The 15,398-nt window shown below is 42.7% G+C and overlaps 1 protein-coding gene across 1 annotated transcript in view; it reads right to left on the reverse strand.

Annotated features, from left to right (window-relative positions):
• Positions 1 to 14,522, reverse strand: part of RASAL2 (RAS protein activator like 2) — a 102,512-nt gene extending 87,990 nt beyond the window's left edge. Inside the window, exon 1 of the mRNA XM_062497213.1 lies at positions 13,928 to 14,522. Within this exon, the coding sequence (XP_062353197.1) occupies positions 13,928 to 14,522 (595 nt within the window). The remainder of the gene's footprint in view (positions 1 to 13,927) is intronic.
• Between the last annotated feature and the right edge of the window lie 876 nt (positions 14,523 to 15,398).

The following is a 15,398-nucleotide window of genomic DNA, read 5'->3' on the forward strand; positions in this document are numbered from 1 at the left end:
GTTGATTTGACCTACTTAAAAGCAAAAGCACCAGAATGCTCCTCATTCCATCTTCCTCACTAACATCTGAAAAGTCTTCAGGCATCTCAGTAAATCAACACTAATATACAAAAGATGGGACTTTTTTCATAATTTAATGATGATGACACAAAACTTCAGAGGAAGGAGGCTGAATCTTCTAAAAGTGCAATGGGGATCCTGAGCCATATTTAGATTTATGCAAAGAGATGCCTTGTGGGAAATAATTTCAATCTCACATTTAATGCAGTATGGCAATGACCTGTAGTACCTCTTTTATCAGCTCTACCCTTAACCTTCAGTTCAGTTAAAGGCTATGTGAGGTTGGGTTCCCTGTGTAATTTAATCCAGCTATTGCACCTGGTTTAGGGAGGCAAGCTGGGAGAAAAATCCCCTTTGGTTAAGCATAAGGAGGCCACCACCAAGATGATCAAAGCAGAACACTGAGCTGCATCAAGAGTGCTTTGCTCTCCTCATTACCATACAGCATCAGGATTGGCAAATCAAGCTTGATTTTGTCCCAAAATTTCAGAGTACAGTGGGTGATTTCTTTCTTCTTGCTTACTCTGCATGGTATTGCTCAGAGAAGCTGTGTGGAAATTTCAAAAAAACAGGCTGGACAGGGCTTGGAGCAATCCAGCCTAGAAGAAGATGTCCTTGCCCACGGCAGAGGGTTGGAACTGGAGGATCTTTAAGATCCTATCCAACCCCAACCACTTTAGGATACTGTGTTGTGGGAAACCAGCTGTGAAATAAAGAGGCAACAGGGGAAAAAGTAACAGCACCAGGCACTTGAGCTCATCCAGGGGATGCCAGGGGAAAGACATTTCTTGCAGGCCAGCTTGGTCTGGACATTTTTGCCCTGCTGAGCTCAAGGTTCCTGAGGTACCACCTGAACAGGTGGAACAGGTTCCCTACGCTTTTTGCAAACCTCAAGCAACATGATTAATATATCCTCTGAGGATGGGCTGGCTAATTAAAAGGATCTGGAGCTAGAGTGCAGAATTTCAGGTATTATTTAGCTGGGTTTTCCCTCTACTTAATGTTTCCTTCTCTTTCCAGTAGCTTAGGCTGTGATGAATAAAGGCCACATCCTTGCCCCAAACACTCACTACCCTTGAGCCCTCACCATCTCACTTTCTTCCTCCTTACTCCTGCTCTGTTCTCCAAAACCTGTAAAATATAAAGGTCATGAAAGCCAACCCTTTTGTTCTTCACTACACTGCTTTTTAGCTGATTTGTATTTTCAAGCCAGATTTTTATACTGAAAAATTGATATTTTAAATTACATTTTAATTTGTATTTACATCTAATGCCTAAGCACGAACATGCACTTGTTCCCAAATGTCCTCCCTTCTGTATGCTTTTCAAACTGACAGCACAAAGCTCCCAGGGCGAATCCAAATCCCCTTCTGTCTGAAGGGTAAAGCCACAGGTACTCCTCTCCAGAATCCTAGGAGAACACATGAACTCAGCAAGGATAAGTAATAACCAGTGGAGAGAAAATGTCTATCCTACAGCAATGCTAAACAGAAATTTATAGGTCACAACCTTGCTGAAACAGGCTTGGTAACATCTAATTAGCAGTCCTGCTGAGCAGTTGCATCTCATAACAGTAAACCAAATCAGACCAGGGGGAGAGGGGAATTTTTATAGAAACACAATAATTATAGTATTTTGAAGAGATTTGCTTTATGCTGCTGTTTTGTGGGGATCTCCTCCCCAGCAGGAATAATCAACCCACACAAGTGATTTTACAAGTTCTTACTGAAGTAGATTCCACTTCTGTTGGGAAACAATTTAGAAGGGCAGCACAGATCTTTATTAATTATTTTATTTTTAAATTGAAATGCTAAGAATTCCGTTTGCTGCCAGAAGATGGGTGGAGAAGCCAAGGAAAGTTCACACACCCAAGAGACTATTAACTAGAACCAACTTGGACAATACACTCAAGAAGGATTTCCTTCCAGCTACTGTAGAGAGCTGTCCTTAACATGCCTTTACCTAAGCAGCCAATTTTCCACCACTGAGTACAATGAGATTTCAAAACACACCAAAAAATCAGAGTATAAACAGACACAAACATCCCACTTAGTGACACAACAAAAGAAAATACGGGGCAAAAAGCTTGAATTTCTATATTTTCTGCCCTTCATGAAACACCTTGGCATTTTACACACACTCTGCTCCTCCCTTCCCTTTATTTTTGTTTTTTAGTGACAGTATTATCACAAAATACCTGGCTTAGCTGCCTAAGCAATGGATCCTGAACAAAAAATCATTTCTGGTGGTTGAGGGATAAATCTCACCCAATATGAAATTGGTGGAATGGAGCTCCAGAGGAAGCAGCTGACAAAGCAGGAACGAGGCAGCCACAGCAGGGACAGCAGGAAGGAGTGAACTGGGCAGAGCTGGTCCCTGCCAGCAGAACAAAGCAAGAACGTTTAAAATACGTATGAAGACCATGTCACAGACAGCAGGAATGACAAACAGATGAGAGACAGCACCAAAGGGTGAAAGACTAAGGAACAACTCCCTTTTTCCAAGACTTTTAGTTTGCCAGAGAGAGATGGTGCTGCTTCCACATGGTCAGAGCTGGATGGTACCCCTACTCCCCAACTCCTCATGGACATCAAGCTTATTTTTGTAAATCTCTAGTGATAAAAACAATCCATGGCATCTTGTTCATTTCCTCCTCACTGCTTAGCTTGCCCAAAACTTTAAGCTCTGCTTTCCTTGCTACATCTACAGACCAGTACTATTTGTCCTGCTGTCACTGACTAATGATGACTGTGCACATCCCTTGTCTTTGCAAAAGCCTTTTTTAACAAGAACACAAGAATTGAAAATGGTATCTCAGTACCTGGGACCACTTTTGTTAGCCCTGAAGCAATCAGACACAATGATGAAAAGAAAAAAAAAAAAATCTATTTTTTTTCCTCCCCAAACTCTCATGTGATTAAAATCCATTAAAATGCAAGCAGACATGAATTTTATTTTATCCATCAGTGACCACACTTTACTGTCCCTGGGCTATGGCTGTCTCTTTGTGAATTCTCTGCACGTAAGAGCAGCCAAGCTCTAGGTTTAGGAGCAATCAATCTAGCAAACCTCACTAAATATATATGTGTGTGTATGTTTTATAATGATTTCCATTTTTCACGTTGATTTACATCGATCATTGGAAAGTACATTCAGCTTCATGTTTGCTTAGCTCTGAATAAACAAAGCGAAGGCTGTTGGGTATCCAAAGACAAATGAGACATTACAGATGTAGACAAAACCTATCATCACCCTGAAAGCATTTCTCTTTGAAATTATATAGCCATGCAGAAGTTATTCAGAGTGGAGATTGCTGTATGTGTTTTTAATTCAGTCTGGGCCTGTTGGGTGCAGGGAGGGAGTCTAATGAGCCTCTATGCTATCACTTTTTTCCTTCTGGGTACCTGATAATTCAGAAATGTCTGACTCCTTAGATGTTTTTTCTTTCCCTTGCCTTCACTAGTTTTCACTTCTCAGGATAGGTCTCCTTAGGTCCATATATCTCAGTGCATTTATAACACACCCACCTGGATTTTTACCATTAGAATTACAATAAGCACATCAACATCCATTTGAACATGGAATTCCACATCAAGCACAACCATGCAGTTCCAGCACAGTCAGTGCCCCAGCTGGCTTCATACTGCACAGGAGTATGTCTTTCTCATCTGCAGACCTCGTTCCCCTTTGCAGATAAAAAAACCCTGTTTCAGGGCCATATTGGAAATTATAGTTTCCACAGTAACAGTAGGAAGGTGCCAGAAATCTGGGCACATATGCTGCACAGCACAGCCAGACTCCTGCATTTGGTGGCTGCTGGCTCTACAAGATGCTACATATGTACCCGATAAATTGTTTTAATTCCTGTGCAAACAGAAATTTTTCAATTAGTAGAGTTTAAGCCATTCATGTATTTTGTCAAAGTAACTCAAAACTCCTGCTCTACATGTATAATTCCCCCCAGAAAAAATAACAATGCATTTTACAGTTATATTTGAGGGCCTTCACTTCTGCTTATAGGCATGAAGCATCCACAGAAAGCTCAGAAGAAACTCCCCAATGAAGAAGGGGAAAATGTTTTTCCTGGAAAGAAGTCTTCCCCTTTCAGAGTATATCCAAGCAGAAGCTAAGGAACTGTCATTATAATGAACTCCTTGGGCAGGTTTTGTGGCAACCTCCTCCCTGCTGGTGTGGACACAGCAGCTGAAAATACCTTGTTAGCACAGCTAAAGTAGTGAACACAGCAGTCAGGTGTGTATGAGGAGGGGGAACAACATCATTAGCAGTGTTGTGTTGGGTCTGGGCAGACCCCACAGCAGTCCCAGCTTCGCAGCCCTAGCCTGTGCTCACCAGCACTCGCGTGGGTAGGAGGGCACCAGCCTGATTTTGGATTTTTCAGCATTTCTCCATGCACAGGATTTGTCTCTGCATGGCCAACATGAAGAAAACGTTGCATCACTTTATCTTAAAATGTGTTGGTTTGCTCTTTCCTTAGTATTAATCTCATCCACTGATTTTGTTGAAGTACCAGGATGACTGCTTCAGTCATTTTCTTGAGATTACGTAGTGACAGTAAATGATACAAAAAAGACACACAAAAGATATGCAAACCACTTGATGCCTAACCCCACAAAGGCACAAGGGCCTCACCTGCCACCCTGCCAGGGTACTTGACACTCTTGTAGATGCCCTGTGCTGTCAATCAACTCTTCTTGACTGAAAGGCTTTTACCAACACAGGTCATCCCTAACACATTTTTGACCATAAAGAAGAGCCAAATTATCATATGATAGTTGCATATACAAGGGGGGGTGGAAGTCACAGCTGGAAATAATGAAAACCAACACTGAGACAATAATTTGTCTCAGCCACAACAGACTGAACACTTATCCCTTCCTTTCCCACTCTTTTTAAAAACTTCACCCCAATTTCTGTAAGAGTAAGTCTCAGTATCATTTAAGTACTACAAGACATCAGCGGCTTGAATCACACTCCTTTTATCAGCACCAGGAGGGCTGACAGGAAACCTACAATTAAACCACAGCACAACCAGAATTCTCCCCTTGCTGAGCACCACGCACTCAGCCAGCCAAGCCTGCAAAAGCAGCACCACAGCACATCAGGCATGCAAGGATTCGCTGCTTCACAAAGCTGGCAAAGGAAGTGGTTATTGAGAGGGCCTAATTATACAGGACACAGCCAAAATACCCCATCACTCATGTTAAAAAAAAGCACAGCATGAGTGGAGATAACTGAAGGCAACTGGGAGCTCTTTGGATCTGTGTGTTCACCTTCCTCCCTTCAGAGGCAGCTCTCTCAGTGGCACTGCCTGGATCTGTGTTGCCAACAAAGCCTCTTTGTTGGGGGCTGGTTCTTTCCCTTTTCCCTCTGTGGAATTTTCCCCATTGTCATGCTAAGATACCTGTTGACTGGGCCCTGGTGGCAATGGGGAGGGGAGAGAGGAGGGAAACCCCACGAGATTCAAACATCCAGAAGAGGAAGTGAAAGGTGCTGGGTCTCGCCCCATTTCCCCCATGGAGTCGGGATGAGAAGGACGATCGCTGCCTGTGTCCCATCCCTGCCATCCCAGCTCAGGAGCCATCCTCACTGCTGTGGGACCCTGCCCTGCTGCCTTCTCGCTGGAACCTGCCCTCATCCAGCACTCTGCTGAGCACTGGGACCCACACCGTGAGCGGAGGGCTCTCTCTCCATCTCTCTCTCCCCCTGGGACAGCTCTGCCATCACCCCCAGCCCTCCTGCGGCTCTGCGGGACCCGCCCGCCCCCAGCACCGGGAACTGCAGCTCAGGGAAAAGGTGCCTGCAGCCAAAAAACACTGGGACTGAGTTACTGTTCTGTTTGTGGGTAATTTCATAGCTGCTGTTGTTCTTGTTTGTCGTCTTAGTTATACTAGTAAAGAACTTTATTCCTATCCCCATATCTTTGCCTGAGAGCTCCCTTAATTTCAAAATCATAATAATCTGTAGGAAGGAAGGATCACGTTTTTCAGTTCAAAGAGAGGCTTCTGCTTTCCTTAGCAAACACCTGTCTTTCAAACCAGGACACTCTTCCTGTGTACAATTGCAGCCAGAGCTAAATGGAGAGAGAAGGTAGATGGAGACACATTGCAAGAGTTTGAATTTCAGTAGATTTTTTTGTAGCACTTTGTCAAAGCCTGCCAAACCTGCCTGTGAAAGCATCTGTGTCACTAAATGATTGTTAGTGGAAAATTGCTTTTAAGAGTATCTACATCAAAAGGGCTACTATTTTTTTCTATGAAAATGGGTTGTAAATTCATAGATGTAAGTAGAAGAAAATCAACAGCAACTCATCTTAGGATGAGCAAGATGCAGCTAAAGCTCTGACCATATCACCATCACAGAAATATCTGTGTCTTTTGAGACTATCACAGATAGTCTCAGAAGATTTTACTTGGGAATAGTCAGAATATGGGATACAGGAAAGGTCTTCCATACCTATAAAACACGCAAAAGCAGCTGCAGTCAGACATAAAAGGAGTAAGCAGGTCTGTTTACAACTTGCCATTGGACTTAAGAGTACCTTCTTGCACCTTTTAGATTTGTCTGTACCAAGGAAAGGCAAAAAGAATAAGAGATATTTGCACAATTAACAAATGTCAAGAACTAGAATTCAAACCTTAAAAAAACCACAAAATTCTGATCCCCTAAGTCTCAAACCTAGAGACAGCATCAATAGCGATGTGTGGTGACAGCTGACACAAATAAATGCATTTGACTGCAGAAGTGGGTTTGCTCACTCCTGTTCTCACACATCACTGTCACTCATCTGGCTCCTCTCTGCAGCAGTTTTCAGGCAGGTGGTTTTGGATTGGTTTGGATTGAAAGGGACCTTAAAGATCATTTTGTTCCTGGCCCTGCCACGGGCAGGGAAACCTTTGACTATCCCAGGTTGCTCTGAGCCCCTTCTGATCTGGCCATGGATGCCTCGAGGGATGGGGCAGCCACAGCTTCTCTGGGCACCCTGTGCCAGAGTCTCACCACCCTCACAGGGAAGAATCTCTTCTGAATATGGAAACTAAACCTGCCCTCTTTCAGTTTAAAACCATAACCCCTAATCTTATCATTACATGCCCTTATTAAATTCCCATGGTTTGATAAGGATCTTCTATACCAAATGCACAGATTAAAATGACCATCTCATTCCCCATAAGGCACAAAGACAGAGAATGCCTGCTCTCCAAAAAACAAGCTTCTTTAAGAAGCTATTTTGGTAATTTCTTTTCTGTCACCTTCTCTGTAGGAAATATTTTTTAACCTCATTTGAACAAGCGGTCCCATAACTTGTAAAAAGCTCTCTCATCCACAGAAGACCAGATGTCAAGCTTCAGCTTTCCTCAGAGTAAGAAAAAAACCACTTGGGGGACAGTTGGTTTCAATGCTAACATGTCAAGAGTTTCATGCATTAGCCTATTGTTTACATAAACAGCTTCCTTTCAACAAGTGATGTTTTACAGGATTATGAAGTATTTATTTCAGAAGAGTCTTAAGGGTCTCTTGAGTAACTACCACAGAGAAAGTATCACCACAGAAAACATAAGGCAAATTGATAATATAAGTTAATTAGTTAAAGCAAGCAATCAAGTAACTCTATAGCAAAGTAATGGGATAAATAAGTGCACAGAGAATCTTGCACATGTTTACTTCTAAAATGCCATTGCTTTGAGTCCTAAATCACACACTGTTAGGCCTGCAAGTCTGCACCATTCGTTACTTGGAAAAAACCCAAAGGCCTAAAACCCAAATACTTTCCTCCGGGTTTGTTATTTTAAGGAAAAAAGGGTCAATGTGCCTAGGAAGCGCTCGTTTTGTAAGCACGCAGACAATTTTCATCTCGCGCCAAGTTTCATTACGGGCAGCACTTGTGGAAATGCAAACCAGGGAGCTTTGCCTGAAGAAAATTCTACCACTGCAGAAGTTACCCTCTCCCTACATACCCCAAATGTATGTCTGTCATGTAACAGTCAAGGCTCTCATTTCCAGTGTCAAATAAGCTTAGTAGGAGCTGAACCACTGGCTACACTTCCCCCTTCTGTACCCTCTGGCAGCTGCAATTTAGGCCTGTCTTTAAAAAGAACACAATTTTGAGAAGAATCTAACACAGTTTCGTACTTCCCAAGCCTGGGCTTGCTGAGCCCTCAAGGGGATTGGCAAGGACCTGTCTGGGCCCCTCCTGGACTGTGGGGCAGGTGCTGACATCCCATGGACAGCTCTGGGCTGTGAGCATCTCCCGCTGCCCTCCAGGACATCCTTCCCTGCTGGGTCTCACAGTCGAAGTTTCTCATTCAGGAAACTCCACAGCTGGAACACAGAGCTCTGTCAAAGACTCCAAATCTGCCTGCTCCAGACACAGCTTCTCCTTTGGAAAGCAACGACTGTTTTTCCTCCTCCAGCCATCTCTCTTCGACCCCGTCTGGCCTGTTACCAAAGGAAAAGCTTCTCCTACCAAAACCCCAGAGCTTTACTTCACCGGGAGCCCTTTCTCCTAATCTCCACACTTCCACTCTTCGGCTGCCTCTAAGAAAGCTGCATCTCTTCAAACCCCTCTCTTCCTGCTAAGAAAACACAGGAGACAAGATGTCTCCAGGACATGATTACCCTCTCCTCAGATAATCCCCATGCAATAATTTTTCATGATCAAGGTAATCACAGATAATATTCCTGCATGCACCAGCTGTCAGACTCCTCTGCATGAGCAGCATACGGTACAACATCCTGACAGTCCCACGGACACCGACCACAAAAATGGCAAAAAGTAACCTGGAACATAACGCCCTGCCAGTCACTTGCCATGATTTCATGAGTCAGAAAAGAGCTCTCACAAACATAAACATCCTAATTCATCCCACTGAATGTCAATTTTTGGATTCTGACAAAGTAGTCTGGCCATTAAATGCATGAAAATCACCAGTCAATGCTGAAATGACTGCAACTGCTTGCATAGAGACACTCTACGTTAGGTGGAATAAAAATCAGATAAGCATCATTTTATTGGATTTGGGTATTACAACTAATTATCTTGTGCTGTGTTCTGTTCATAAATATTCAGCTGCATAGTATTAGCCTATAGCCCACATTAAACATGACAGTGCCTGGGATGAACCAGGCAGAAGGAAGTAGTGGGGTGGGATGTTTAAGTGATACTTAATGTTGTCAAATGCCAGAAATGTTCCCTGTGCATCCCAGACCCCTGTAATTTCAAATATACCACGTTAACACAACATTTACTACCACGAGAGCCACACTACAGTTTAAACAAGAGAGAGAAACTGGGCAGCAATGTGTTATTTTCATATTAATAACTACACAAAACTACAGTTTAATGCAACAAAGGATTTTGTACAAGCAGATATCTTGAATTTGCTCTGATAATTAAAGGTGAAGGAGTTTGAACATTAAGACTGCACCTTTCAACATCAACATCAGATTTCAGAGCACAAGGCATTTGCACAGCACTTAAAAGAACACATCAATAAGATCAATTGTGTAAAATAAAAACCCCACCAAAAATAAACTATTTAAGAGCAAAAGAGATTTGGGAGTGGAAGAATATGAGTCAGTAGAAGGGCTTCTAAAATGAGCAAGTGGTTTTAAAAACATGAATACAGAAAAGCTGCTCCAATGAGTAATAAATATGAAATTCCTACTCAGGAAGAAACAGCTTTATATTTTGGGAATTGCTGAAAGAAACTAAAGAGGGAACTGCCTTGGTTTTGAGTTATAAATGAGAAAATATAAATCTCTAGATAAGTTTATATGGAAATATGGAAGAAATTGAATTTAATAAACCTACAGTGTAAAGATGTTAAAAAGAGCATAGAGTTCAAATTACTTTAGTGAATTGTAAGAGAACCCCAAACAATTTTGAAAAAGCAAGGACATAGAATATTCTCTCACCCAAGGCACAAAACATCCTCTATAAAATGAATGCAAGCTTGAAATCAACATTTCAAAGACTGAAGAAACATATCTTTATCCAGGTGATGAAAGAGAAGGAAGGAATTCTGAAGAATTGTCTTAATAAAAACATTAACAAGAGAGCGATTGTGAAAACTAAATACACACTAAATAAAAGAAACTAGTGCTTACCCTCAGCCCCTCAAATCAAAACAGAGATATCCAGGGAAGATAGAGGTAAGGCATTCTACTGAAGGATTATTTTGTCATCAGCTTACAATTAAACACACACCACCCTGAGATCCAGATAAGCAACAGTGAAATAAATGTTATCTGAGAACTCTCTCACAAACCCATTCTCAAGAGTGTGAAAGGGCCACTGGTAATACTCAGATATAATAAGAACAGGTGCAGCTGCTCACCCACTACCCTGGGGTCCAAGGGTAGTGCACAGCTCCTTTTGCACAGCTCCTTCTATATCTTCTTTCTACCCATTTCATACCCATAGTATGTTCTTAATCAACAGGTTTAAGAGAATAACAGAATGAGTCTTCTCCTTCCTCATGCCAACATATTCACTAGAAATTAATACTTTTTAGATTTAAGTCAATAATAATAATAATACCTTTTACCTTCAGGTTTTGTACATGCCAGTGGAAATGCTGGTTCCAAATCCCTGGCTCTAGGAGAGGACAAAATCAGTAGATATGCACCAAAAGCACTTCATTCACACCCAAACCCAGCCCAGGCTGCTCCTGGGAAGAGCCACGCAGCACACCAGGAAAGAGCTCTGCTATTCCTACTGATTGTCCACTCCATCTGTGCCCTTCCTCCCCAAACCCATGCTGCAGAGGGATGCAGAAAGCGTCCCATGCACTTCAGGGAGACTCTGCATCCAGCCAAGGTTCTGGGCAGAGCCAAAGGATGCAGCTCTCTTGGGGTTCAGCATCTTTTCATTGCCTAAGAGGATGAGTGAGTCCATCCAGGAGAGATTTCCACAGCCAAGTACTGATGAAACAGTGTCTGAACATGCTTCCTAGACTGTGAGACCAACTGGAAAATATTTATCCAGATCTTGTTTTTTCTTTTCTTTTTAAATCCTACTTCCCTCTTCAAGCTGCCATAAAAAAACAGGTCCTCTTGGGAGTTATTTCCTGAAGAAGGGAACCATTCTGCCATTCTGGCACAGAGATGAAGCAAAACACAAGAGGCCAGGCAAGCATCAGAAGGAAGACAAACTTTAAAAAAGTTTATTATGTCCAAGTATTTCAGAGGAAAATGAAGACACTTTTAATTGGGTGAGGCTGTGGAAGTAGAGGACTTGGCTCCGTGGACAGAAGCGAGACAGAACGTGCACCCTTGGCTCCTCCTGGTTCAAGTACAAAGTGTGCCTCTGCCACTGTGTATTTCACAACACAGAAAAGGTCTCTTGGGTTTCAGTCATTTTGAGAAGAATTTCTGTCCAAACAGACATTTCCTGGGGGACTTTTGATCAAGCTTTTCTGTGTAAAGCTGTTTGCATACTTTGGAGAAACCCCATGTCTCACACCATCCTGTTGTTAGTTTGAGTGTTTGAGCACTTTTACCACAGATGGCAGTTGCATGAGGATTACCAAGTTCTGCTTCTTGAGGAAAGGAAAACATCCTGTTTACTGTTCAAAGAAAAATCCAAGAAAATGGACTGTAGGCATGGAAAGACACCCTCTGCCCATCCAAGCAGAATGGACAATTCAGTAACACCCACTGAATTAAACTCATGTGGTTTTTGGAAGAACACAAGACTTGATCCTTTCTGAGCGTCTAGACTGTGGTTGAGAATGACAGATGTATATTTTTCTCACTTCTTTTATCTTCAACTCACCTCCCTCAGACCTCAGCTCTAAACCCCAGGAGCTCACAAGTTTTACCAGTGTTTTAGCAGGTCTCAGCCCACAGTTTGAGCAGGAGGGCAGGAGCCTCTGCCCAGCAGCTCCAGCTAATTATGCCACAGGAGCATTTCTTCGAGGAAAAATAAAACCAGTGAAGAGAAATTAGTTGTCCTCTGACTGTATATTCCACACAGCTGCACCTCTTACAGGGTGAACTAGTTCTGTTTAACACAAGCTATCATCCACTTGAGGGATCAGAGATTGAATGTCTCCGATGGCAAAGAGTGAAGAAAAACCCCATGGAGGCGTTAGTCCATCTCACCAAAAGCTCTGTTTTCCTGTGGAGAGGCCCAAGCAGGACCTGGCTGTTGCAAGTTATTTATGGGTGACTTCATCAAACTTATTTCCCCAAACACCTTCTCAGCTACAATTTCCTCCCTCGAGAGAATTTGACTTTTAATCTAGACCCATTGTTTTTCTCTCAGTTCCTGAATTGTGACTCCCTTTGCAAAACCAATTTTGGCAGGCTCAGACAGAGGTTCGGCCCACCCAGAAAGAGCCAAAAGGCTCCGTCACTGTCCCATAACTGACATGAAGTATTTACCAAGTGATGCCTTCTCACAGATAATCTTTTTCCTTTGTTTACCTCACACACTACTAAAAAAGCAAAGCATCCCAGTAACACAGAGGATGGCAATATTTGTGAATTATGAGAGAACCATTTGGTTTCAAAGAGCACCAGAACAAAGAAGGATGCTCAGCCCTTCATATATTGAGGCATTTTGATCCAAAATGCTTAATTCACATAGAATACCCTCCCAGAAGGTCTCAACAACAGTGAGAGCCTGTAGTAGAAACCTTTGTTCCTAATCTGAATAAATAGAGAAGAGAGAAAAAACCCAACCAACTCCTTAATGAGAAGATTTCAACAGAAAAGAAAAATAAGAGAAGTTGTTTTGTTACCTTCTTTCTCCCCCCCCACCCCCAATGTGTTCCACACAATTTATTAAGCATCATCAAGGCAAATTTCTACTGAAAAAGGTCTTGGAGAAAAGAATCAGTGACTATAAATAAATAGGCTGGAACAGATATAGTCCTTCTTATTTATTTCTTCTTTTTGGTCATTTGTTTTTGTTTTGAAGCAACGTGACAGTTTCCAATAGCAAACACAGGCTTGTCAGGGACTAAAAGATGGAATGCCCCTGCAGACATAGTACAGTCTTCTTTCACTAGTACTACTGAATTTTTTGAAATACTGTCCAGCAGCCTCAACTGTATCCAGATGTTATCAGGTTTTTAATATGATAATCTGGAGGACTCTGGAAAGTGCTAAGGTTTTGAGGAGAAGGAAAGATTATTTTTTGTTTTATTACAAATTTAAACTTTGTGGATTTTTTTCCGGGGATCATCAGTTACCAGCTTCAAGCTGGGTAGCCCACTAGAAAGTTTCAGAAAATCTTGAGAAAAAAAGGCAAGTTTATCCCTCTTTTTTCCCACCCTGCCTTAAGAGTGTTATCAGCAGGGTAGATTGAAATGAAATCTCAGACTGGCATCTTGCTGACCTCAATCCCAGCTGGCTAAACCCTTGCAACATGGCTGTCCTTGGCATCCACCAGCGAGCAGACATCCATCCAGCTGCTTGATTACAAAATGGAGAATCTGGTATGAGGAACTAGATCCATTCCACTGTCTGTTTAAAAGACAGTTTAATTTCTCTCTCTCCCTGGTACTTCACTGACAGAAACACACTTGATATCTCAATCAGGGCAGCACAACACCACAGAGGATACTGTGCCTGCAGGACTGCATGTATCACACACTTGAGAAGGAAATACTGCTGCTACCACCAGGTGATGCTTGTTTTAAAGTACACATCAAAACATTTCATACCACTTCCTTATCAGGAAAGGTCCTTTTTTTCAGTTATTTTTAAAAACTTAAGCTAGAACACCAGAGCATCACCGTCAAGTTAATAAAGGCAAGTTACAAAACAGTTTAAACAACTATCACACTCACTCACCTGTTACACAAACAGAAGTAGAACAAAACAAAAGCGAGTTCATTACCTGCACTCAAAACAACTTGATTGTCCTCTGTCTTCCCTTCAGTTAGGGATTCACTGAGAGAGTCCCATTTTCCACTCATTATCTGTGAAAAACCACTGGAGAGAGAGGAGAAGATGCCCCGGGTGGGGCAGCCCTGCTGCTCGGGGTCCAGCGAGCGCACGGTTTGCAGGAAGGGCCGGGCATTGCTGCTCCCGGGCTGTGGCACAGGCTCGGACAGAGAGCGGCTGAAGGGAACCCGGACTGGCCCAGTCCTCGTCGGGGAGAGTGCCTCAGGTGGCTCTTCGTGGACACTGTCAGCACTGGCAGCATCCACGCTCGCAGAACTTTTGGTAAGACTTGGGTCATTGCGTTCCCCTCTCACAGTGGAGGAGCCCTCTCTTTTGCTTACCCTCCAGGGAGGCCAGGGATGTGTTTGCCATCTGTACACTCCAAGAGGTTTCTCTGAGTCAAAACTCATCTGTTTATTCAACTTCTTGCTTTCCGTTTGGTGGTACCAATGATAGTCCTTCAAGGCAGCTGTGCCAGCATCTTGTTCTGACAAAGATCTTCTGAAGGTCCTGGGAAAAAGACTATGATGCTTTTTGAAAGCACTCATTTTCCACCCTTTGGATTCCGGCGCTTCACTCACATTCCTTGTTGTTGTTTAGTAGTTGCGTAGCTGTAGTTCCTCACTCACCACTTTACATCCCCATTTACATTTGTTCATGGCTGTGATCTGAGAAACAGCAGAGGTTCTTCCTGAAGACCTTGAGCACCAATCCCAGAATCAGGTATTCCTACATCTCCACAAGAAGGATGCGCCCTCACCTGCAGCACACCAACTTCCAACAGCACACAAAGCCTTGCTGAGCTTGCTATTGCTTCCTGGGCTGTCACATTTCTGCACCAAGTTCTCAGGAAATGACTAAAAGAGCCCAGCAATGAAAACCCACAGTGCTATTCTGTGCTGATCACACTTCACTTTTTTCAGTCTACATTAAAGATTTGGTTTAAAAAAAGAAAAAGGAATGCAAAAGTACTTTGCTCTAGAGACACAGCAACGTATCAGAAAAGCATTGAAAAATTGCTGTACTCAACTAAGAGTCATGCAGGTGTTCTTCAGTTAAGTAGCAAAGTATATTACTATATATAGTTAAGTCTAAAGTTTCTATTTACCACAGGTATGTTGTATCACTTAAGAGTACCTCAGAGCTGCCTTTTAGAGAAAGGTAATACAGGCATATTCATCAGAATTGAGTGCTGGAAGCACGAGACAGGAAAGCAAAGAGGAAGAATGGAGGAAGGAGAACAAACCCTGCAACTCAGTGCAGTGCGTGTAAACACACTGCAGGGAAATAAGTAACGAGGAGGAGACAAGGGTCTGAGAGAGTGGGTGGGACTTCACCAAACACAGACCAAAGGGAAGGGTTTGAGTCATGGCAAACAGAACAGGGCAGCAGGAAGGTACTCCTTTTTCTACTCCCCCTTTCTT

This window comes from Cinclus cinclus, chromosome 8 (genome assembly GCF_963662255.1).
Source record: "Cinclus cinclus chromosome 8, bCinCin1.1, whole genome shotgun sequence".
Taxonomy (NCBI): Eukaryota; Metazoa; Chordata; class Aves; order Passeriformes; family Cinclidae; genus Cinclus; species Cinclus cinclus.